The 25,735-nt window shown below is 38.3% G+C and overlaps 1 protein-coding gene across 11 annotated transcripts in view; it reads left to right on the top strand.

Annotated features, from left to right (window-relative positions):
- Window positions 1–5,475: 5,475 nt before the first annotated feature.
- The window catches only part of LOC121732752 (protein muscleblind), an 85,068-nt gene continuing 64,808 nt past the window's right edge, over window positions 5,476–25,735 (top strand). For all 11 annotated transcript variants that reach the window (XR_006036439.1, XR_006036438.1, XM_042122780.1 and 8 more), the window contains exons 1-2: window positions 5,476–5,680; window positions 16,437–17,069. Coding sequence is in view for 9 of the 11 variants with exons in the window: in XM_042122780.1 (XP_041978714.1) it covers window positions 16,881–17,069 (189 nt within the window). In the remaining 2 variants the exon portion in view is untranslated. The remainder of the gene's footprint in view (window positions 5,681–16,436; window positions 17,070–25,735) is intronic.

The following is a 25,735-nucleotide window of genomic DNA, read 5'->3' as shown; positions in this document are numbered from 1 at the left end:
AGTCATTGAACCGTAAATTTGTTGTGTGATATTGATAAAATACATAAATTAGCGAAATTAGGACTTTTTTTACCGAGCCGTTTGCACACGAGATAGGCTTAAGCCTTCAATTGTGGATTCTTGGAAATCTATTGTTATTCTATTGTGTCTTGCTCACCGGTGAGCCTATGAGGCTTGATGGGTTAAGATATGAGTTCTGTCATTAAATTAAACAAAATTGGATGCTTTGTGGCTGCCCACAGTAATAAACAGTCAAAGTAATTTAACGGATTTTTGTTCCGAAATCCTCCGAATACTGCTCAAGGAAAGTAACCAGATAATTGTCGTAAGTTATATGCTGCGCAACTGTCATCTATAAAATTTGGTAATAGCGTATTACTTGTTCTAGTGCCAAATCTGAATATTATTTTCCTTGCCAATTGTTGAGACTGTATAAGCATTAATTAAAAATGAAGATCTATTAACGACATTTTGAACGCAGTTTACTCGTATCCAAAAAACAAATGACAAAAATTATAAAACACCTAATTACCTCGCTCGCGCTGCCACGTCTATGCTCCTTATCTCTAGTTTACTTCTTACCTGACTGAGTTTATAGTTAATTTACAAAATAATAAATGAAAAAATCGCTAGACAACAACGCTAACTATATAAATGAGCTTTAAGATGTTACGCTCCGGAGAGCGTAACACAAAGGCGAGCCACCTCCATGTGTCTTCGTGACTCGCCCAGCTTGCGCCACGACTTACGGCGATCTTTAAACGATCATTCTCAATTCAGCGCAAAACTTCAAATATTTCCAAAAAGTTCGTGTTAAGAGCGTTTACGCTGTTCACGATCAATTTGGCTTAAAACTGTACTTTTTAAACTTGAATAAGTCATCAACCACTTATCTTTATAAAAATGTTGATTACTTATTTTTATAGGAAATTTCACTGTCCTTACAGTTAGTAGAGAAAAAAAATACGATTTTTAGAGTATTTGTACATTAAATCTCGATACCTTAACAGAGGTTTTCTTAAATTCCGTTTTAGTATCAGTTTCGAAGCTTTTAATTTACGAAACCAGCGACAGATCTAATAAGAAAAAAATAATAACCTATTGACAAGATCTTTAAGCAAATAGTTAGTAGAAAAAAAAAATTCATTTTGTTATATTACTATAAGAAATTTCAATTCAAAGAATGAGAAATATCAAGAATTTAAAACCTTATTTTTACCTATTGAGCTTACTTATTTCAATATAATAATAGCTTCATATGATAGAAGAACACTTTAATTAAAAACATACATTTTAAAAATCAACAAATATTTTGTCATTTTTTTTCTACAAATATTTTAAAACTACTATAAATCGCTGCGCGCAAAGCAATTCAAATTAGTCCGCCGCGAGGCTTGCTGAAGGAAGGACGTATCGCTCCGTGCTGCGCATGACCTTTGTTGACCCTTGTCGCGCATACCAGACTGGTGAACATTTATAGCGCGATCGAAAAATCTTGGTTCTTTGGTAAGAAACATATTTTATTTTGTTGGTAAGTAATATATTATATTTTATGTATGTATTTTTTATGGCGGAAAATAATTTTACTATTAAAATACATTACATTACAGAACTAACGGGAAACAAAATGAAGATGTTTTTAGCAAAGAAAAGAAAACGCAAAAATGTAGAAAATTTGGAAAGTTTGGAAAAGGCAAGAGAGGCCAAAATGTTGCTATAATTATCACTGTTATCCTTACTTCAACTTATATTTCATTTAATTACTTACTTAGTCTTACAAATAACATGTTTTGTGTGCTTTCTGTTTGTATTTCAGGCAATATAAAAGTAAATCAACTGAAGAAACAATAACGGAAAAAGATGAATGTGAAAACCAACACGCAGAAAAGGTACCTTTCGTATTTGAATAGCAGTATTTTTGACCGACTTCCGAAGTTTAGTACAGTTAATAGAATAATATGTGCTAGTTTCATGCCTAAATCATATCTATCTGCAAAGCTGAAAGCTATAAGAAAACCTGAAAGTTTGCCTGTTTGTGACCTCTACAGAGAAAAGAACGACCAACAACTATGGAGTTTTGGCCGCGATTACTTAAGGAGGTATCCAGTTCTGATGGTCTACCTGACCTTCGAGGAAGAGTAAAGCTGAATTTCATAGCTTATATTATTTACAGTAAGTGTAGCAATCACTTCTTTCAGTGCCGGACATTTTTAACCGACTTCCAAGGAGGATGTTATATGTTCGGGTGTGGATATATATATTTTTTTATTTGTGTATGTTCAACGATTACTCCGCCGTTTGTGAACCGATTTTTGAAATTTTTGTTTTGTTGTATGAGGTTTTACTCCAATTTGATTCCATTTTCACAAAAGTGGTGACCTGATGATGGAAACCATGAGTAATCAAGGGAACTCCTCGAAATGTATATGAAAACATACATTGATTTTGGATTTATAAGAAGCATCCTAAGCATATGCTACCAAAACGCAAGATTTTGCACCGAGGTATACTATGGTTCCGAGGATACTAAGAGAACTCCGGATCCCTTATAGATACAAGTTTGGGGGCTTAGGCGTTGTTTTAAGAACTGAAAGCATATGCTACTATGCAAATTACATTCATCATCAGCATCATCATTACTACGCTGTCGTAGTAATGATGATGCTGATGAATGCCGATTTCAAAATGATGAAGATTGAGTACAGAAATAGTTGATTTTTAGCCGAATCTGTAAAAAGGCACTATTAGATAGGAAAAACTATTTTATACTTTTTAGTTCATATAATATGGATGTTATTATTGTTTTTACTTTGGAAGTCGGTTTTAATTTTTTGTTAAAAATAATAATTAACAGTTGTTTCCCACTGCCAGGCACCCTTAAACCTTCTTAAAGTATTAGACTTTGAGTCATGAGGGTGTCTGGCAGTGGGAAACAACTGTCAAAGATGTCCAGCACTGGAAGACGAGATTCCTCAACTAACTGCGAAGAATACAAACTATGATATTGAGCTTTACTCTTTCTCGAAGGTCAGGTAGACCTTCAGAACTGGATACCTCCTTAAGTAACCGCGAGTCGCGACCGAAACTCCATAGTTGCTGGTCATTCTTACCTCTGTAGTGGTCAGAAACAGGCAAACTTTCAGCTTTTATTAAATGACAAAAGTCTGGCTGTCGCTAGCTATTTATGAATGCTTCACGACACATCAGTCTGGTCCCGTAATTGAGTATTTCAGAAAAAAATAATTATTGATTTTTTTAATGTATTTTAAAACCTTATTATTAATTATATTGATATTTAATGCAAAAAGCTTAAAAAAATGTTTACAAAAAAATGTTGTCAAAATACATCATATAAATTCAAAATAACCACATGTTCCTATTTGAATATCAAGGAGTCACCTCGATTTCTCATGGTTCCCATCACCAGACCACCACTTTTGTGAACATGGTACCTACTCCGAACAATACAATGTACAACAAAAGAAAAAATTTGAAAATCGGATCACAAACGGCGGAGTCATCGTTGAACATACATAAAAATATATATCCACAGCCGAACGTCTAACCTCCTCGTTTTTGGAAGTCAGTTAAAAATAATTGTAAAAAAATATTATGATATTTTATGATATGTATTTAATTTAAGAATAAAATATAATATACTATGTGTGTTGTTTACCTTCAATGTAAGGGCTGATTTACCAGATAGGTTTTACCTGAGTAATAAATAAGTAACTTTATAATGTGTTATGTGTATATTATTTACCCCTATAAGAACCTCATGTCATAACATATCCGACGATTGAAAAATAATTCCAAACGAAAATGTGTATCTACTTTTCAATCGTCACCTTTTTTTGCCAATTAAAATTTATGATACCTAATTTGAAATATAAAATCTGTCAAAGTTGCATATTATTTATTTCTTATAGAAACTCAGGTAAAATAACTCGAACGGACTATACTATCGATAGCAAAATACTATACTATCGATAGTAAAATATACATCACTAGCACACGCACACATTGACAGATCGAAAATGGTCACGCATTTTCGGGTTATACCTATTAAGTCTATGGTAGTAATAGTATGCTAAAAATAAATAAATAAATAAATAAAATGTAATGGTAAATCATAATCAATAATAATAAATCGACTCGCATCGACATTGCATCCGCATTCCGCACGGATCAAAATCTTTTGATTTGACTATAATGAACCAACTCACGCACACAGTCGCACTTGCTTCTGTGTGAATAAAAGTGCACTGAATTACATGAAACTTGAAATTATGCGTACGACGTAAACGCTCTTAAGGGTTGCTGCGATGCATTTCTAGCTTTGTGGTCGCGTCCGATACTCCTCAACTTCGCTGTACCCCCGTCCTGTCTGATTTCTTGATATCTTCGTTTTCTATTCTGTTTGTGTGGGCTCCCGGCTAGCGCGTTACTCCCTATACTTCGAGTAGGCGGGCTGGCGAAACCACTTCATGTTTAGTTGCATTGATAATACAAGTAAATGTAAAATGGATATATCATTTCCGCGATCTGAAGATATTTTATAAAGAGAATTTTTAGTGGCAGCAGTAGGAATTTGAAGAACACTTTTTATAACATATTGGTTTAAAATTTAAGTGTTACTAAAATGAATTCGAGAATTAGAAAGTCTAGGGACTATAAAATAAAATACTGTAAGTGTAATTACTAGTAACGTGAACCATTAATTGTTTTAGGGTCTGGTTATGCCAATTCTTATCGTGTGCATAATATTGCAAAGCGGTCGTCGGTTGTCCTCGGACGGGTCACGCGCCAAACAAAAACTCGTTTACCAGCGCACTTTCACCGGGCTTCGCCTGCGCCCGCGCAGCCCCGCGCTGCCCGGGGCGCCGGTCTCGCTGTGCCGTATGCTCGCTGTCTCTTTCTAGCGTGCGCCCCTTGTGTCCTTCAAAATAATGCAGTCCTGCTTAAATCACTTTATGCAACGCGTGCATCGTAGATTCAAAACATTATTTCGGAACTCTACATATTCTCTACCAAATTGGGGAAGTGAATTGTTGTAACTTGTAAGTTGATTAGTTATTAGACTAACTCGCTCTACTGATTAATATCCTACCTATTAAAGTTTCCTTAATTAAAAGGACGTAATTCAATAGACGACGTTTCCGTCGCCAGTCGCTACATTAACTCGTTATGTGTTCGCCAAAGTTGTCTAATGGTGGACCTTATAACATTGAACACATTGACCGGCTAAAACTTGACACAATCAACGGGGCGGGCGGAAGTGTGGCAGTGGCGAAAAGCTCGCAACTGCACGAGGAGAAAGGAAGCGGTGCGCCGCGCGGCGTGATAAGGCAGCCAGCCGGCTGGCGTCGGGGGGGCGCGGCGCAGGGCGCGGGGCGGCGGCGCGGGGCGCGCGGTGCGGGGTGCGCGCGCACCGACACCCCGCGCCGCGCCACTCGCCACCCGTCAGTCGCCCGCCGACTCCCGCTTGTGCTTGTGTGACTCGCGCCGCTCCGTGCACCGCACTCGTGCTCCGAACACGACGCGTGCCGCCCTACCGTGGCCGCAAACGCGACCTCTCCGCTCCCGGCGAATCGTTTCTCCCAATTTACGTGCGACTTGCTATGATTTGACTTTTGGACGTTTACCCGCTCCCTTACCCGGCTTGTTTATCCCTCATCATGTAAGTGTTGCTCATTATATTATAAACCTCGAATTCGGAACTCGCGTCGAAGTGTGCATCGTGAAAGTTTGTGACGAGTTGTGTAATTTATTTGCGGTGAATATTTTGCGGGGCGTCATGCGCCAAAGTGATCGTATCAGTGGTTCTCGTCGAGTAAGGCGATTTCCGAAATTCGATGGAAATTGTAGGCTAGCCGAAGCGATCGGCTCGCAGCGTGGTGGCACGGGCTGGTGCCGGTCGCTCCGGCGTGCACGTCGCGTCGCCCCCGCATGAGAGCTTTCGCATATTAGGTGATAGCGTGCTCGGCGCCCGCTGCTCGTGCCCGCTGCCCGTGCCCGCTGCCGTGCCGCCTCGTGTCCGCCGCGGGCAAGGCTCCGTGCCTAGCGCTAGTACTACTACCCGAAAGAACGGAGCTTCCAGCCCTACATTGTTACATTAAACCAGTTAATTTGTATATTTCATCGAAAAACAGACAAAAAATGACACGATTCATCGTAAAACTCGATCAAAGTAAGTTTTCGTGTTTCCTTTTAGAATATTTAAATCTCGAAACGTAGAATCATAAAAATATTATGAATCACATTATCTCTATCTCGAGTGCATAAAAATCTTTATTTCTTCACTTTTTAAATCGTATCTAAAGTCCTTTTGAAGATTGATATCGGAATCACTAAATTGCACAATTTTTGGCCTTGTTTGTTATCATAGTGATTAATAATGACGTTTTAAAAGAATTAGAAGATTATCCATTAAAACATAGTCACTAAAGTCTTTCTTAATATCACGGCTACAGAATTGATGACTTCATCTTTATGACCATTTAGAGACGTTAAGAGCTTATTTTTTAATTCAGCTACACCTACTACACGGGTCCTAACTCCTAATAGAATAATCTCGACCTCGCATAATAAAACTAACCTAGAAATAAACGTGAAACAATGCCACTTTAAAATGAACATTTGATATGAACAAAGTAAATTACGGTAACGAAACGGCAACAATACGGCACGCTAAATTTATAAGGGAAGCGTGTGTTAAATTTTGAAGTCGGGCTGGGTATATTGCATCGGCTCAGCTTTACAATGATTTGTTTGCAATGTTTCATCCGCGAGGGTAACAGCTGGCTCTACCTGCTCTACAATGAAACGTAAGTCAACAGTCGCCGGTCGCCGGGTTATTGTTGTTCTATTCGGTACATTACATGGGAACACATCGCGCAGAGCTAGACACTTCAATTAGTCTAAATGAAATTGAGTCCTACTCTCGAGCGAAACTCTACGTAGAGCGAGTTTCAAAAACAGACAGCTGTAAGTTTGTAAATTATTATGAGTTACGAGTTACGACGATCCTCCGCCGCTAACATTCCGCTATCGGAAATGTTTTACTTTGTAAAAATAATATTGTGTTTCCAGTTTAAAAGATAAAAAGTGATAAAGACGATAATAAAAGCATAGAGAGAACATATTTTTCCATTATGCACCTTGGTTTTCGAATATTGGTATTTTTTATTATCTTGTTAATACACATTATGTATATACAGAGAATAAAAAAAAATGCCAGATGTGTGTCGTTGCGAATGTAACCCTAAAATAAAGTCTTTTAGAAAAGTATTTATTTCGTTCCCGCGAGGACACCGAGACAAGTAAGTAACGAGTTCGGGACTTTTGAAATAACTCGTTCGATGCTACCTCGCAGTTTAAAAGAAATTTACAAAATGGTGGCAAAATAAATGTCCGCTTAATAGCGCTATCGCAGATTTATTATCTTATCAGTATGAAAATTAAACGGACGTGACACACAAGTCCAGGCCGCAGATTACGGGCGAAATTCATCACTGATAACGCCGCCTGATGTTACCGAAATACTGCACGCCGACACAATATTATTAAATGTGCAATTCACACAATGGGAAATTACAAACTTTATAACAATAAACAGTATATATTATGTACTTTGACGTTCCCTCTTTTCTACTTTGATATGACGTAGAGCAGGAGAATATTTTGGTCATACTCATGTAGGGACAAAAATCAAAACGATTTTGGTGAAATTCTCACAAAATTACAAATTACAAAAACTTATACTCTCATGTTTCTATGTAAACCGAGTTGCTTTTGGTACTTTCTCACTTTTGTATGTAGATTATAACGATATTTTATAAAATAAGTAGGTACTATATAAATAGAAAATATAAAGGTTTACGTTGTGCTAAAACTTTAGATTAAAATATATGGTGTTAAGGAAGTAAATCCACCATATATATTCTATACTTATATTATAAATCGGAAGAGTTTGTTTGTTAGAACGCGCTAATCTCAGGAACTACCGATCCGATTCCAATTATTTCAGTGTTAGATAGCCCATTTATCGAGGAAGACTATAGGCTATATTTTATCACGCTAAGACTAATAGAAGCGAAAAAAATAGAGGAAAATGTGAAAAAATCGGGGGAAATTGTTTGAAAGAGCTTATCTGAGTTATCTCACGAACTACTGGAGCAATTTTTATGTTATTTAGCACATATAAGAAGTAGACCACGTGAAGGATCATAGGCTATTTTTTGTCTGTGAAATATCTAATTAACGCGGGCGAAGTCGCGTGGAACGTCTAGTAGTAGATATGAGTCAGAACTCAATCATTATTGTATACAGTATTGAACAAAATTAATAAATAAAATAAATAATTGTAAATGTAGAGACCAACTATCCTATTACCTATGTTACAAATACACTACCCGACTATTAAATCTAAATAAATATATTTAAAGGGGTATAGAATAACTCTTAAATGACAAATCTCCATATTATTATAGCAAACCTTTGACCTTAAAATGTCTAAAATAAAGTCCCACTCCGGGAATGCTCTATATTGTCATTTGTCTCGAAACAGAAATGGCAGAAGGGAACATTATTTTCCTGTCTTTTGTTCTCGTTATTTCTTGTATTGTTGTTAGAGTATCGTTTAAACCCGAATTCAACAATAGTTGTGGCTATTGCAATGTTGACAGTTATTTTCTTATGTACAAATTACCTGGTTTAATCTGATCGTTTAGCTAATTTTCGTGTTGTATTCCATAATTTAAGGAGTATTTATAAAAATCCGTCATCGGGAATGGTCAAATAAATTATTAGATATTATTATTATTATTAGAGAAATATATTTAGCCTAAAAATAGATAAATGTTTTTAAAATTATTGTTTGTAATTAATAATAGCACAAGAATTTTCGTGCTAACATTTCCAATGAAATCTTACAAAAAATCAGCGGCCATGCCGACTGTATATGCGCCGCAGACTCGATCGCACAAAAAGTCTGTCGTCTGCGATCTCCCTATATTATGTATAGCAAATATTTGCTTCTCAGGAAAACGTAGCGCAAGCATTACGAATAATATTATAATACTTATTCTGAGAAAATGAAACTAAGATGAGTAGGCAGGAAAGTTTCTCAGAAACACGACTAGTGCTATCTAAACTTGCTAAAGCACTAGTTACAGGTATACAATTAGATAAATTAGTAATAAACAGATGCAGTGTGTCTAGCATGCGTACAACGAGATATCTCACTGTCGAGCGTAGTTATATTTTCGATATCGACATACTAACATATATCTCTTTTTCCCTAACATGCGTACTGCGAGAGATAAATTTCTCGTTCGTAGACTAGCTTACTCTATAAGATATTACATATTATGTCGATGATGCCATTTGAGATATATATTGTATTATTATATATATAATATATATTTTTTATTAAAATAAAGGACAGACATTTTGCAAGCGTGTTTCTTTACCTTCCAAACCGTAGACGACATACTACTCTTCTCATAATTTATGTCACAATCTCAACAAAACTCGATAAAAATGTGTTGTCATGTCAGAGTTCGTAGACAAAAATAGCACAGATTAAAAAAAAACAATTATGTCATGTTAGGGTTAATAGAGATAAAGAGACAAACCATCAATCATCGAGAAAACATGTAGACAAAATTTTCTCGTTGTGCGCATGCTAGACACATACCTACTTAATTTTATCGGGCTATGTCAAGTCAAGCCGACAGATCAATTCTCTGATATAGTACTGTACATTTATTATTATCTTATTTTCTCTAAACATATTTTTTTTTTCAAAATTTAATATTTACTTAGGTACTATAATAATGTCGTCAACATAAAATGTTTCTACTTTCATCGCTTCCAAATTGACGTGTCGTAACTGAGGCACCTGCATCAAATATAATATTAGAGTCAATATGTTATTTTGGATAAACTTTACATAAACCTCGTCAAAAAACATCTTCAGAATAATACAAGGCAAAAAGGCACGTTCCTCCCAAGATTTATAGAGATAGGACGTGCATCTCATTTGTGATTGTTTCTTAAAATGTTTTTCTAAAATGTAGATTTAATGTAGAGCGGGGTACGAGGCCGGCAGCGGCTCGACGTGCTCGCTCGATAAGGCGTGCACATTAACGGCGCTGCAGCGATAGCGGCGGAATCGTGTAATTTGCGCCTCGTAAATTTCAAACCGTCGCAAATTTTTCGCCTCTCCTGCTAATTACCAGTCTGCCGGCGTCCCCGGTGCCCGCTTAATGCGCCTCGAACACGTCCCGAATACGGGAGCGCCGGCGATCTCCTCGCCTGGGCGCCGCTAACAATGCCCTTTGTTTTGACTACCGGAACTGACCTACGTGCCCGTAATCACGCCGACTGTTTAACTATTCGCGGCGCTCCGTATGCCTCTTAATTGTTATATTTAAATGAGGTTCACTCGATATCGTCGGCGCGGAAATTAACTCGCGCGGATGACGCCCGATGCCCCCGAATGAGTCCTGAAAATGCTGCATTCATTAATTGACGGTGTGGTGCACGACATAATGTGCTGACTGCTGACTCAAACGCGTCTGACCACCGTATGCTGTACTCCGCGTGGAATAACAAAATGGTAAATCGGTGACATCATTGCGAGTTACGGTCGAATCGGAACGTTTCGGCGCAGGTGATTCCGAGTCGTGGCGTTTAGAAATTATAACTCATTTTGCTTTAACGAAAAAGTGGCCTTGCGAATTTATTACCAGATGAATCGGAGCCGGTGAAATATCGATGCGTGCAAAAATAGCCGAACGATTTAATAAATTATGTTAATTGTGCACTTGGATTGAATGTGCTCCATATTTTACATTAAATAGTTTTTTTTTAATATAAATTCTTCGACAATTAACTCTCTCATTTATTGTAAAATAAATTCGAATACTCGTATTCGACCCCCAAATGAGCTAGTTGGGTTTGAAAAAAAGTTAACTTCAACTTATGAGTTATAACAGGTTTTCACTTGCAACTACGTAGTCAGATTTCTTTGGAGTCAATAACTGCAATGATTGTTTATTGACTGAAGTGGTAGGTCACTTAGGTGGTGGTGGTCTGGGGCGCCGGAGCGCGACGGCTGGCCAAGGCCGCTGGTCGTTTGTCTGCCACATTTTCCGCTTTAATTATCCACTGGCCTCGCTGTTTTTATCTTTCGGACACTCAATAGGCCTTATAAACGTGGCGCCGAGTGATAAACGGCCAGTCACAAAACGCCTTTTTATTACACCTAATTTACCATTGTCGTTGCCATTATACTGATAATTTAATTCACGCTCCTTTCCTCGTTTCCAATCTTAAGCAATTAACGAGCGTTCTTTCCTCTTAACGCTCAGTGAACGTAGACCGGCTTCAACTGGGTGTGGCGGCCACGTTTTGTGTGATTTTCTGTCTGCTATGAGCTATATATATATATCTATATCTAACTTCCTACATTATTTAGACAATTTACTCGAGTATTCGATGCTAAAAATCCCAAGTAATTGCTGAGGAATTGTGTCATATAAATCCTTCAACAGTATCTCCATGTATTTAAAAGATTAATATTGAGTGATCTAAGTATTTCAGTTATTCACTCCGTTATAAATTTGAAATTAAAAGCCTCTACTAAAAATACAGTCTTTAACTGTAACGAAATTCGTCGGAATAATGCCTTAAATATATATAATATTGAACTGATTGCTGGGGCGAAGTCTCGCGCCGCGGCCGCTTTCAGCTGCACGACGTATGTAACCTTACCTCAATTCCGTCGCGTTAGTTCTGCTGAATATTGCGACAGAGCCTTCAATCGCGAGAACATTCACTTTTATATCGAGCGGAACCTTACTGACCTACCGGCTCCGGTAAATGCATGCTCCTTTATTGCTCCGATATCGCATTACGTCACCTCTCACTTAATGCGAATTATCGACGCGAAATCGAGATGACGAAATTCTATAAATGTATGCGCGGCCACGAGTAGCGCTCTATAAAATGGAATGTTTTACGAGTTCTAATTGCCGTTCACGATTCCCGACCGATGACCTAATAATGATAGACGGCGATTTGTTAAAATGTGATGATTAATCCTAATTCCTAAAGTCTAGTCGATCATAAAACACCACGATTTTGTTATGATTTTAAAGTTTATCAAATCTTGTAAATCCTTGGCAAGCAGTTGCATGCGAAGGCTGTAGCAAGCAAGTCATGAACTCGAGTAATGTTTTCAACTTTTCGAGTAGGAACATTAAATGTAATGTGAAAATTATATTTGTGAGATAAATAATCTGTTGATAAACCGGCCGTATTTTGCGTTTTGCGCAATGACCCTTCACAAATAGGATCCCTTTGTGAAAGCCTATTTAGTGTTTACTCTCATTTTCGACGTGAATTCTCAATGATGAAATGAAGCGAACGAGAGAGATTTTATTTTATGAATATTAAAATTTTACGTATTAATAAAGTAGAATGGATTCGAAAAAAATGTCTCTGATCTTCGATACATAATGTTAAACATAAAGCCGAATTAAGCTGATGTAAGAAAATAATATACTTATTATCTGTTTTAATTGAAAAAAATAGAAATATTCTTAATGTAGAGTAGGAAAGTCACAGACACACTAAGTATGTAGTCACGGGCAGAAGACTATTACAAGGATGCTAAACCAATTTAATTTGTAAATTATAAACTATGCTGAAACACAATTATTTACATCCAATAATAACTCTGAAAAAGTAAACGACTGCTACGGTATTTAAGTTTTGATTCGTATGCAAGTTAATTTGTAACCTGCTCCCGGTTTTGGATCGCGTCCAAATTTTGTCATAGATATAAACACTGTGACATAACGTATTTCATACTAATAAATATATTTCAGCATTTTGAGCGTAATTAATTTTATTAATCTTTATGCGTGTACTCAGACACAGTTTTACATAACGCTGGCGCCGCTGTCGGGTGGATTATTGGCGAAGGTGCGGTTGTTCGGAAAACTCTTGCGTTCGTTTATCATAATTGATGATTATTTTTTATCAAAAAATACCTAAACTTTATTTCTTAATGTTAGGAACTTAATCTACTTGACATAACACAAATTATTCTAGTTAAAATTATAATGTTGATAGAACTCTACAATTTTCTCTTATTGTGTAACGAATTGTAGTTTATTTTGTTTTAAGTTTTTCTTAATGTTTTCTAAGCAAAAACTTATTTACCTAATATCTATGTACAAAATGTGATTCTAGTTAAGTACTTAATGAACATTGAACAATAATGTTAATAATTAGCTTAACGTTGTTAAATGAATGCAAGTTTTAAAATATTTTCAGTGCCGTCAACGCGCATGCAATTTGTCTTGATAGCTCAGCGGGAAGAGCGCCCTCTGTCCCGGTGGGAGACCCAGGTTCGAATCCCGGTCAAGACCATGGATGCGGGCGGGCGGGCTTGATAAAGTAGTATACTCGTTATTTGACCTACTCACCGCACCCTCGCCGGAGGCCATAGGTATATAGCGGCTACGTATAATGATTTCTTTGATGGCAATTAGATTAAATCGGCTATCACAAAGGCTTCGGGCTCGAGTGTTTTTCTTCCCCCCCTCGCGGCGCCCTCGCCGCCCCCCGCCCCGGCACTCCCGCGAGATTCTTATTTAGATTCGCTTCCGTCTGATTGCTCCTGGTAATCTTTTCACTGGTTTATTGAATGTCATCCCCGTGCGTGTCGAGCGAGGGAAAGATCCAGCGGCGGCGTCGCGAGAGGAAACAGACGCCGATATCCTTTGACGCCACTATTCTCCGTTTCTTGTTTAATACTCAAAATAAAACGATGTCCATTTTGCTTTGAGATCGCTTAGTTATGTACGCTCTGCGGGATTACATTTCCGATCCGTTTCGCTGCCTTCTTTTGAATTGCAATACATAAAGACGCTTTTAGAGCACGCGGAGACTACATGCCGATATCTGCAAGTAAACACAAACTACTTACATGCGAAAATTTTATTTATTTCAGCTCGATACGCGAACTTCCTTAAGGTTTTGACGCAGTAGTAGTTAGGTATGAAAACATAAATAGAAGCAATATTCAAAACGCATTTTGTTTTACTAGGTGTATATTGACATTTAAAATTTTACAATGTAAATAATTATTACTTCGTAATAAACTAAATATTCGAGCCATTTAGGATATCCTCTAACGTTTAATGACAAAAAATGGCAATTAAATTAAAAATATATTTTCTTATTACCCAAGAAGGCATAATAATTATTAACATTTTTTGACCTCAGTTTTGATTCCCGACATTTAGATAAATCCGCGAATTTGTATCGTTTTTAATGGCAGCACGAGTGTAACGCTGGTATATTTTATTCGTAAAAGATAAACGTATTTTTTTCCTATTCTAAAATTGACAACGGATACGAGTCGCAATAAATAACGAACGACACCGATTATATCGTGAAAATAAAACTCGTGTCACGGTTTGAAACATTGTTATTAGTGTATCACTACTGCGAGGGCATATCTACGCTCTCCGGCCGTTTTTCACGTACACATCCTACATAAAACGTGAACACGCCTCTACGTATAGAACTCGAGCAATGATCGTAAATTTGACTCTAATATACAAAAACATAATGCGCTCCTCCGTCAGCATCGCGCCAGCAATTATGGCCCCGTGAATAGTCCCAAACTGAAATACGTTGTCCACTTTGACGTCTGAATAGCCGAAGCTCGCTATAAAAAAGCTTTTGCATCAATGCCGTAAATAAAATTTTGAAAATTATGCACGATGAAAAACGTTCCGTAACGCCGCACGAGTTATTTTCAACTGGGTTATTCTTTAAATAGCACATTACGATGGGATTCGGTTTCATGATGTTTTTCCCTGTTCCACGTCGACCGTCTCTTTTCGACTCGTGTTTATCAAAATATTTTTCAGCAATAATATTAGTTCGTAATAGTCTACGTTTGATATAAACGGTTACTTTTGATGCTTCACGTTCTTTCACTTTTTCATGATTTCTAATGATAAACTACAAATAGGCCCAACTCTTTCACGCTACATAATGGTGTGATAAATTTTCACTGCATTCTAATTTCTAACCATGCAACGTGCTGGAGGCTTTTAATAGCCTAATAATATTTAGATAATAACTCTTACATAACAATAATAACACAATAATATTTCTCAATCCTATTGAGATATAGTATACTCATCGAAGGTCAATTTGAGGTTAGTAAAAATATCGGTATAATGTTTCAGTAGAACATTAGTTTTATCGGAGAGCTAATTCAGTATCTTGCATCTGCGTGTTTTTATAGTCCCGCGGATTTTTCTGGTCGCGCGCCGGTGCGCGTGTCTCTGGATTATTTTTGGAGAAGCACCTGTCGAAATGCTCTTAATACATATTAATATTCTCGCTCGCCGCCGTGTCTATGTTTCGAGTTTCGACCCATTCTGCTATTTATATCCATCTTTGCTACTGGCTTGAATGTATGCTTTGACTGGTTTAATCGATGATACTTCTCATTTGAGGCACTAAAAACCGTAATTTGTGGACTCGTTCAATAAATACAGGAGAATTGTTCGATATTATTCCGTTAAGTGCACCCGACGACGTAAATATTGTTAAATTGGAGAAAGTAGTGTTTAAAGTTTCGAAAGCAAATAAATCGCTCGGGAAAATCTTTGTGAAGACCTTTCCTTTGCCGGGAGGGATTTCTATAAAAAGGATATATTGCAGAATCAGCGAAGGTATTAGGTACGTCAGGTACCTCCAAACTTTATTTTGGTCAGAGGGAAACATAATGAAATCTACAAAAGGGCTCTCTTTTGGGTATAGAAACTACGCTAAATAAGTTTCAATCGCTGATGCTCCGTGCGGCTTTTTATTCGGAAAACAAATCTAAAATGGTGTATTTTGTTGTCTTTCAGCAATCGTATTATTAAATATCAAAGGGAGTAGGTATATTTAGCGGAACACGCTCGCCGCAACTACAATAAAACGAGTACGGAATATCAGAATTCCCTCAGGATGCCTTTGAAAGTAAACTAAGTAATTGTTGTCAAAGAACACATTTTCCAGAAGCGATACTCGCTCCGTTCACTGCGACTGCGATATTGAAGTTACTGTGCTTGTGTTTATTGTAAATAATATAAACCCCACTCCGCTTGAATACTCCAACTGTAGCTAACCAGGTAGCAGGTTCGAGGCTCGCAGCAGGTACCGTAACAGACAGCATCGACGTAAAGCATGACATTAACTCGACGCCCGTCGCCCGGCTGGTATTAACCCCTCGAGCCTGCTACCGGCGCCGCCCGAGAACGGCCGAGCGCAGCTTGTTAACCCGGTAGCCGCTTGTGCTTGGCTCCGGGGCGGACCGCCCGGAGAGTAACCGTGTGTTTTGTTGTTCGCAGAGTTGAGCCCCGCACCGCACCACCGCACCGGCTTGCTCGCTGACCGCCGAGCCGCTAATCTAGCTTTTTTCGCGCCCCACCGTCGCCCGCCCAGTTCCGCACCGGCCGCCGCCGCAATGCTCGCGCACCAAGCACCGCTCCTCTACTAAACTCGACGTCGACCCGCTCGCGTGTGATAAATACTAGCACTCGCTCCTCCGAGTGAGCCCCTACGTCGGTTTCCCCGATTCCAACTTAATATTTCCTCGATATCCGCTCCCGCTGCGGATCCGCGTGTGTGCAAGTGTATCGCATCGGCCTTCGCCAGTGGTCGTCGGGTCTCTCGCAAAGTGTAGGAAGTGCATGCCCGGAGCGCGGCCCCGCGCTCGCCCCCCGCCGCCTATGCGCCGCACCCGCTCAGCGTAACTGCGCGCGCGTCCCCCGCTTCTGACTGTAGTGATAACGATGGCGACCATGGTGAATATGAATAGCCTCCTGAACGGCAAAGACTCGCGCTGGCTGCAGCTGGAAGTGTGTCGGGAGTTTCAGCGGAACAAGTGCTCGCGGCCCGACACCGAGTGCAAGTTCGCGCACCCGCCCGCCACCGTCGAGGTGCAGAACGGCAGAGTCACCGCCTGCTACGATAGTATCAAGGTATGAACGTTTCTATATGCCGTTTGTTTATGTACACGTAAAACATACATTTTAGTATTATATATCCGTACACCCTTTTCCCGTTAGCGTTTTAAGTACTGACCTCAATTTCAAGGCTAGACTGGTGACATCATCCGATCCATACTGTTGCTGCTGGGACTGCCGTGATACGATCTCAGAGAGAGTGACTCGATTGCTATTTCGCCAGTGACAAAATGGCTGATATATAAGGAAATATTGCTTTCTCATGCCCGATTCGGTGTATTAATTTATAGTAATTATTATTCATAAAACAATTACATTTTGTGTCCATATAAGTTGTATGCAAAACGTATGCATAACATATTACGTAAATGTTTAATGATTTCTCTTATTTCATTATTATTTTTGCGTGGCTCATTTTACTGAAGTCGACTGAGATAGTCATTATTATTTTCTTTCCTTCACTTGCATAATAATTGTATATTATTGGTATACCGTATAATATTATAATTTGTCACCAGCTTGTACAAAAACCCGGTTACGTAAGGTGTTATCACTTCAGTGGTACCTATGACGTGATAAGGTTACGATAAAAAGTCATAATAAAACGGTTTTAGTTTAAAATTTATTGGGATGAAATGTGGATCAAGTTTAGCTCCTATCATCGTTTAAGCTCCCATTTGATGATGAACTTTATAGTTTAGAATAAACATAATTATTACTATGAATACTAAGTACTACATACTTTTAATCATTTTTATCAAAATTGTAGCTTTCATTTTCTTAGCTTGTTTCACAAGATTTTGTGCTGCAGTTGTTCTAGCTTTATGAATTTCTATTTCAGATAAAGAAACTTTTTCTTGGTTACTAACAGGATCAACCAGTTTGGCCTAGTCTAAACTGGTCTATCCTATCGGGCTTAGGACAAATTAGTTTGAACTAGGCTATACTAGTTAATCCTATCGCGCATAGGAAGAACTAGTTGAGCCTAGGCAAAACTGGTTTGTCCTGAAATCGGGTTTGGACGGTAACATATATATAAAACTCAAAGGTGACTGACTGACATGATGATCTATCAACGCACAGCCCAGACCACTGGACCGATCGGGCTGAAATTTGGCATGCAGGTAGATGATATGACGTAGGCATCCGGTAAGAAAGGATTTTGATCAATTCCACCTCCAAGGGGTTAAAATAGGGGAAAGTTTGTATATAATAATACTTCTTAACGCGAGCGGAACCGCGGGCAAAAGCTCGTAACATATAAAATAATTCGAATATTTGTTAGTAACGTTTTCTATTTCGCAACAGCATTTTGCTCACATTTAAAACGATTTTAATGTTAAGGAGCCCGTGACATTTTCGGCTCCTTTCGACACGATAGTGTACAAAGCCGTCTCGTGAAGTATTCAGAGTATAATGACAATAAAATTTGTGTATAATTTAGTGGCCCTCGAGGAAATCTTTATATAAACAAAGGGCCGCATTAAAAGCGTTTCTTATTCCTTAATATTTCCCCTCGTGTTTCCTTTGATGCTCTGTTGAATAACGCGATCAAGAGATAAAACAATACTCCCGACTCCCGACTCTACCATAAAGTTAATATACCTAGCGGAATAGAGCAACAATCTCGAGCTGTCAAACGTAACCAAAATTAGTTTTCATCTATGTGAAAAATATGTGTACGTATACACTTACACAAGCATGATTGAACATGAATTCTATGAAATTTAATTGTCAACGTGCGGCACGTGCCGACTGGACGTCAAAAAAAGAGTGCTGCTGACATGTATCACACGTCTCTTTTTACCACGCAGTGTTACTGATAGTGACATCTCTCTTGCTCAGGCCTTTGTTTCTCTATTCCGCTAGGTATATTAACTTTATGGAGTCTACTAAATCGGATCGCTCGCTCGCACGTCGGAATCCTCCTCGCAGGTTCATATCCGTATATTATGTTCGTTATATTATTACTATAGTTTCGTTTAGTGCCATTCTGGCAATTTTCATAAATGTAGAGCTCTTGACATAAGCGCGGTCAGATTACAACAATATCGTAGTTCCTCGGAAACTAGTTATCAGGGTAGGACAGGATGTCCACGGTTAGGTCAATGTGTTTTATCTGTACAGGATAATTATTGTCCTCTGCCATTGCGAACCATTCTGTAGACTAGGTACCACTGCTTAGCTCGTCATCAACGTTTCGATATTTCTATTTCTCCTCTTCTTCATAACTTGTATCTTTTTCATGTGTGTAATATTGATGGGCGGCTAAGCAGCGTGCACACTATCTTGTTGTCGGCGTTAAACAATGGCGAATATCGCTTATTGTGCACGCTTTGTGCCCGGCAGCCCGGGGTATCGCCGACGCCAGCGGCCCGGCCGCCGCAGACGATGCTTATCGCACACTTCTACATCATTTTATTTGAATTTAGGTTTTATTGTGACAAAAATACAATTAAACTTAACGTCTTGTCCGTGTTTGATACCTTAATTTTATTATTCGTTATTCTTTTTTACATGTTTTAACTATATACTTTGTGTGTTAGGTACTTTGTTTTCGTAGCTACATCGTTTTGTTGTTCTCTATTTTATTGTTTCCCAATATCGAATAGTCACAACTCACAAAGTTTCGTTGAAGAAAAGACTGTAGTAACAAACTGCAATAAATTAACAAATTCCTTGTCGCTTAATCTTATCACGAACAAAGTATTATCGTCGGCCATAATAGAGGGGTTTTAGTCATTTTTCTAGATTGCACTGATAAGTAATCTGGCCATCCTTTATTCTCGAGGAGCGGGCAATGTGCACTTGGTCACGTCACGATCTGGTTTCTGTCTCGCCGTCGCCTAGTGAACTAAGACGCTCTTTTCCTGCTAGTAATTTAGCGAATTTTTATCGCGTTATTGGAATATTGTATCATGTATGTCGTCAATGTCTATTTTTGGGTGAATTTGTAGATAAGGAAACGCATAACGCATAATTATTAATAAAATGCTTTACTGATGTTAATTTTGAGTTATTGTCTGTTTGCTTTTTTCCATGATGAATAATTTAGGTATCGCTAATCGCGTTACGACTTTATCTTAGTTATGTCGAGACTAAAAATAATATGATTAAATAAATGTAGGTTATTTTACATATATAAATGTGTTGACCGGGCATTCTGCGCTTAGCAAAAGCTGTACGGGCTTACAACTTGGACTACTAGTGAAAGTAAAGTCAAAGCCTTATTTAACGAATACGAGGTTATCTTTTCCAAGCTTTTCCAGGGAAACTAAAATTTTAATGTGGAATGAAAATGTAACATTAATAAAATATATTAATATTATAATGTGAGCCAAGCTTTTAAAATTTAAACGTTATCAAGTTAACTAAGTAAAAATAATAGATCAAGTGCGAGTCGGACTCGCGCACGAAGGGTTCCGTACCATTTAAGAGCAAAAATTGTTAAAAAATGCATTTCTGTATGGGAGCCCCCCTTAAATATTTATTTTATTTTATTATCAATTAATAAAGTACTGATACCATTAAGTATTTTCTGAATATTTCAAGTACTTATCTAAGTAAGGTATATTAATATAGAGAAAAGGTATCTTGAGGTATCTTAATAAAGAGCAAAAAATGCCAAAAAAATTAAGTTTGTTGTAGGGGAGCCCCCCTTAAATACTTATTTTGTTTTAGTAGTAAGTATTTGTTGTTATAGCGGTAACAATAAACATAAAGTATGAAAATTTCTACTCTCTTGCTATCACCGTTCTTGAGATACAGCCTGGAGATAGACAGACGGACATTTTATACGTGGGAGAGCCATGCTTCGGCACGAATGGGCCGGCTCGACCGGATAAATACCACGTTCTCACAGCAAACCGGCGTGAAACAGCGCTTGCGCTGTGTTTCGCCGAGTAAGTGAGTTTACCGGAGGCCCAATCCCCTAACCCCTACCCTATTCCCTTCCCTACCCTCAACTATTCCCTTCCCTTCCCTACCCTCCCCTATTACCCTATTCCCTCTTAAAAGGCCGGCAACGCACTTGCAGCTCTTCTGATGCTGCGAGTGTCCATGGGCGACGGAAGTTGCTTTCCATCAGGTGACCCGTTTGCTCGTTTGCCCCCTTATTTCATTAAAAAAATAATAATTAAAAAACATCGAAGTCTTAGTAATAGAGTCCCTTTTTACCCTTTGTGTACGGAACCCTAAAAACTTTGCCTTTAGGTATACATTAGGTATGTGTTTCAAGTTTCAACTGCTCGCTCTCTTATCTGTCCAACTGTTTAGCTAGCGTATTTAATTTCAATTCCATTAACAACATCCTCAATGCTAGAGATAAGCGCTCCGCTGATGTCGCGTGAAACTGTTTAGCGATTGTCTCGTTAAATTTCGATGCGGCGGCATAATCGTTCGGCCCACTCGGCTGGAGCGCCTCTACATGCGCCGGGTTCGCGCTCAAAGTAAAAGCCGGAATCAGCAGCGTCGATATTTTCGCCGGTAACTAGACGCGCCGGTATATAGCGCGTGAGCTCTATCGGTCGGCTCGTAGTGACTGCAATCGAGAGCTGATCAAACACCCGCCCCGCGCCGCGCGCCGCCCCCGCCCCGCGGGAAACGTCTCCCGTGATTAAGCCTTCAATTACGCAATATGACGAGGGGGTCATATTTGATTAGGCTATGTGTCGTGTTGATTAAACCGAGCTTATTGCCTCGGTCGCTCGGACCCGCGGTCGTCTCCTAGATACGGTACCGGTTTCGAAACTCACGCCGATGGTGACGAATATTCGCCGGGTGACATTAAGGCGGCCATGAATCATTGACCGGCCGCGCCGCGGTGCGGGCCGCGGAGCGCGAGCGGCTCTCGAGGACGTTTCGCCCACTCACTTTTGCCGTTTAAGCGAGCGAGGAGCTCGATTCGAAGGATTTCGTCGTCGTCGCCTAATTATGCAAACGAGAGTAGCCGGAGCGCTAACGAGCCGAACATCATCCTTTATACCGGTTTTAACTGGCGACTTCCGGCCGGCCGGGATTAGTGTTGTAATCCGCGGTACACACGTAATGCTCATACAGTCGACGTGTCGATGGATCATTTAGCATAATATCCTTAGGAAAACTAATATTGCAAAATCTATACTATATATCTATACTATATTTTGTTTTTAGTGACTATTGTATTTTCCTTATTTCGTATCTAACTATTGTATCGGAATCATACGTCATGTGTTTTGTAGCCCCTAAGTTTAAAGTAAAGAGGTGTTTTTATGTAACTATATTATAATATAGTTGTGCTCATACAAAAATAGGTGTTTCATGAGGAATTTAACAATGGGTTCTTGCGCTTTAATTACCTTCGTACTTAACGTAGGTGTCGTATTTAATCTGAAGATATTACGTCGTGTATCATGCCATGACGTCGCGTCAGGTAAATGACTCAATGCAGTAATTTACATTTCAGCGACTGACACAAATGGAAGCAATAATGATCTCCCATCTCACGACTTCCAATAATTTACTTTCAGATTATGAAGAAGATATTATCTTTTTAAGTTATTACGACTGAGTGAATGTTTAAACAAAAAAACGACGACGACCACAGAGCAAAGCGAAATACATCTTTGATACGACAACGAGCGCAGCAAACTTTGTGCTATAGTTGCTACGAATTCGTCATATTCGGCCAATAGACGGGCGGTTATATTACAGTGAGTGCTCACAGAACAGAGATAGCACGGGCTATAAAGCATCCTGATATTCACTGAGCTCCCGGGAGGGACATTAAAATGTGAAACACAGGCGGCGCCGCGGGGCACGGGGCTCCTATAACTACGTGTACAAATGGATATTAATTCTAAAAGCGGCGTTCGTTGAAATAGTTTTTCTGTTGTATGTAAAACGGCGACTCGACTCCGCAACGAAAATATGCCCCAAAAAGACTGTGGGAATGATGCTCGATGTTTTAAAAAAGTCGCGAAAGAGATAATGAACGTTAATTAAATGTTTTCTGTTTTCCTTAGTAAAAATATTAGCGTGCTCGAAACGTTTTTATGAGCGCCGAAATTAAGGGTACACGTGTCGTTATAAAGAATGTTTGTGTCACATAAAATACGCGTTCGCAAGACTCGTTTTTAGGATCCGCTGATCTGTGGAGGCCGTAATCGGATTTCCACGTCGCTTTTGTATCTGTGGCTTAATGCCGATCATATAATCCGTGGGATATCATACCGCCGACCACTCGATATTGAGCCAATAAAATACTTGTAGCGATCGTGGTCAAACGCCTCGGAGGGTAGTGTGTTATGTAATATACGACCACGGCGCCGGCCTTCCCGGGTTTGGGCGGCCTCGATTATGGACTTATATCCTCTACATCGGATAATAACATAAAATCCTGAGCGCCATGAAAATAAACGAAAATTCATACAAAATCTAGAAATCATCTAGATTTTGTCTTAACCTTCACTTTTCTGCAAATATGGTTACAACAGGTTTTCTTAATTGTCAAAACTCAAAACACATAGAAAACGTACACCTCTATCTTCGTTTTTCTTTTTATACCTTGTGCTCTATTTTGTGCCAAAATTTATCTAAAGTGCTCTGATAGTTTCGACGACGCAAACAAACAAAGAAACGAAAGAATTCATCTAAATAATTATAAATATACAAAACAGACAGTGTGTTCAAACAATGCAAAACGAACTACAAGTCGTTATTTTCACTTATCGGATTTATGTGTGGAAACAGATGAAAACTTTCACCAAGTACCAGCTAACCAGCTATTAACAGATTTATAGGGAGAAAATTTTACGTGGGTGCAATCGCCCAGTCAGACTACCTAATAACATCTGCATTCTATAAATAATTTTAAAAACAAACTAAAGTTAACGCTACTGCAGGATCAGCTTTCAATTTAAATATTATTATATTCCAAATTTTTTTATATCGCTCTCTGGTAAACATAGATATTTTAAATCATTTAAAATTTAACATAATAATTTCTTATTGTTTTACGATACGTATAACGTAAGTTACCTCATATAAATCATTGCATGCCATATTATTATTTAATTTGAGATTTTATTTCTTTTTAATACTTATTTATTTATTATATTACTTATGTATGCTTTTATATTATTATTATGTGTATTTTTTGTTCAATCTTAGGCTAGTTACAGTTCATATTATAGACTACTGTTTTGTATTCCCATGTCAACATCATTTTAACTGTTCTGTTCCAGGACTTAAGCTAGGGGGGGGGCAGCATACCTGTTTCGAAGAACATGGTCGGTCTGGTATGGAAACAAAAAATCATGAAAATTGACATTTATTGTTTTGTTTCCAACACTTCATTTAGCGCAGAGTAGGTAACTCGTTTCTAATTCCCACTTGCCAGGAAAATTTTATTTTATCTTCTAGGGGAAGGCAGCTGCCCCCTGCCCCTACCTGGGTACGCCCATGTAATCTACTTACTACCATATTGTTGTGTTCGCTTGATGTTAAGAGATCTCTCAGAAATCGTAAATTGTTTCGCGATGAAAAGTTTCCTGCCTCTTTCCATCCCCGTGGTTAGCGCCAATTTTTAGCAAAATTGGTCCAGTAGTTTCGGAGTCTAGGTACTCGAGACAAACAAAAATATTTATATTATATGTACGTTTACCCGCTACCGTGTCTTGGTCTACATGAAACAAAGTTGCAAAATGCTTAATGTAATAATGTCATTAAAATTTTATACCATATCCGTTCGTCTACTAAGCAAGCAGCCCTAAAACCTTAAAAGATTGCACATTTAATATGATAATAGAGTCATTGATCGTACAATATTTAACATGATGCCTTACATTTTTGCATGAGCACAATGGATATTATATTATTATGTCTGCTACGAATATGTTAAGGTGACTCTGACCGGCTTTTGTCGCCGATTCGTTCGATGCATTGATTTGACATTGTAATGATATTATCATTACAATGTCAAATCAATGCATCGAACTTTCTAACAGTTACCCGGAGACAATATAATTATATGAATATAAATAAAATTTTGCTCTCGAGCTATGTTGAATTAGAGGCTCAAGTTGAGGGCATCTTAAAATTTTGGTAGAAACTTCTTTCTTTCAACTTTTTTTATCTTAGCTGATGCAGATATGTGTTTCAGTATCAAAAGGTTGCGTAATTTCTCATAATTCAAGTTTATAATAAAAAAAAATATATAATTTAAAAAAATTCAAGGTCTGGCAAGTCCATAATATTTTGTTGCCACGAAACTCTACTTGAGCATAGGTTGTGTAATGTGTTATCTTATCATAAATACACATTGTCTACTGCATTCAAACATACCTTCTCAGTTCCTGTTTAAGCTTTTGCTTCCGAGAAATGTATAATCTTGTAACATTATATTCTTATAACCATTTGATATTGTTTTTACAATGAAATTGTTCAGATTTTAAAGGCACATTTTGTCGAAATAAAAACTATCCTTAATCGTCCTTTGCACGCCTATCAAAATCCATACCAAATTTCATCCAAATCCGTTCGGCGGCTCTCTTTATGGAGTGAAGAGACAGATTACAGAGAAACTGATAAAATTTCGTAAAATGTGTATGAACTATGAAGTCCCAAACGTGGACGTCGTATGGCAGCATACGATGTTTGGTTGTAGGGGTATAGCTGTAGAGGCCGCTATAGTTATTTTTACG

Source organism: Aricia agestis, chromosome 1, assembly GCF_905147365.1.
Source record: "Aricia agestis chromosome 1, ilAriAges1.1, whole genome shotgun sequence".
Classification (NCBI taxonomy): Eukaryota; Metazoa; Arthropoda; class Insecta; order Lepidoptera; family Lycaenidae; genus Aricia; species Aricia agestis.
This window is presented reverse-complemented; position numbering and strand designations above follow the sequence as displayed.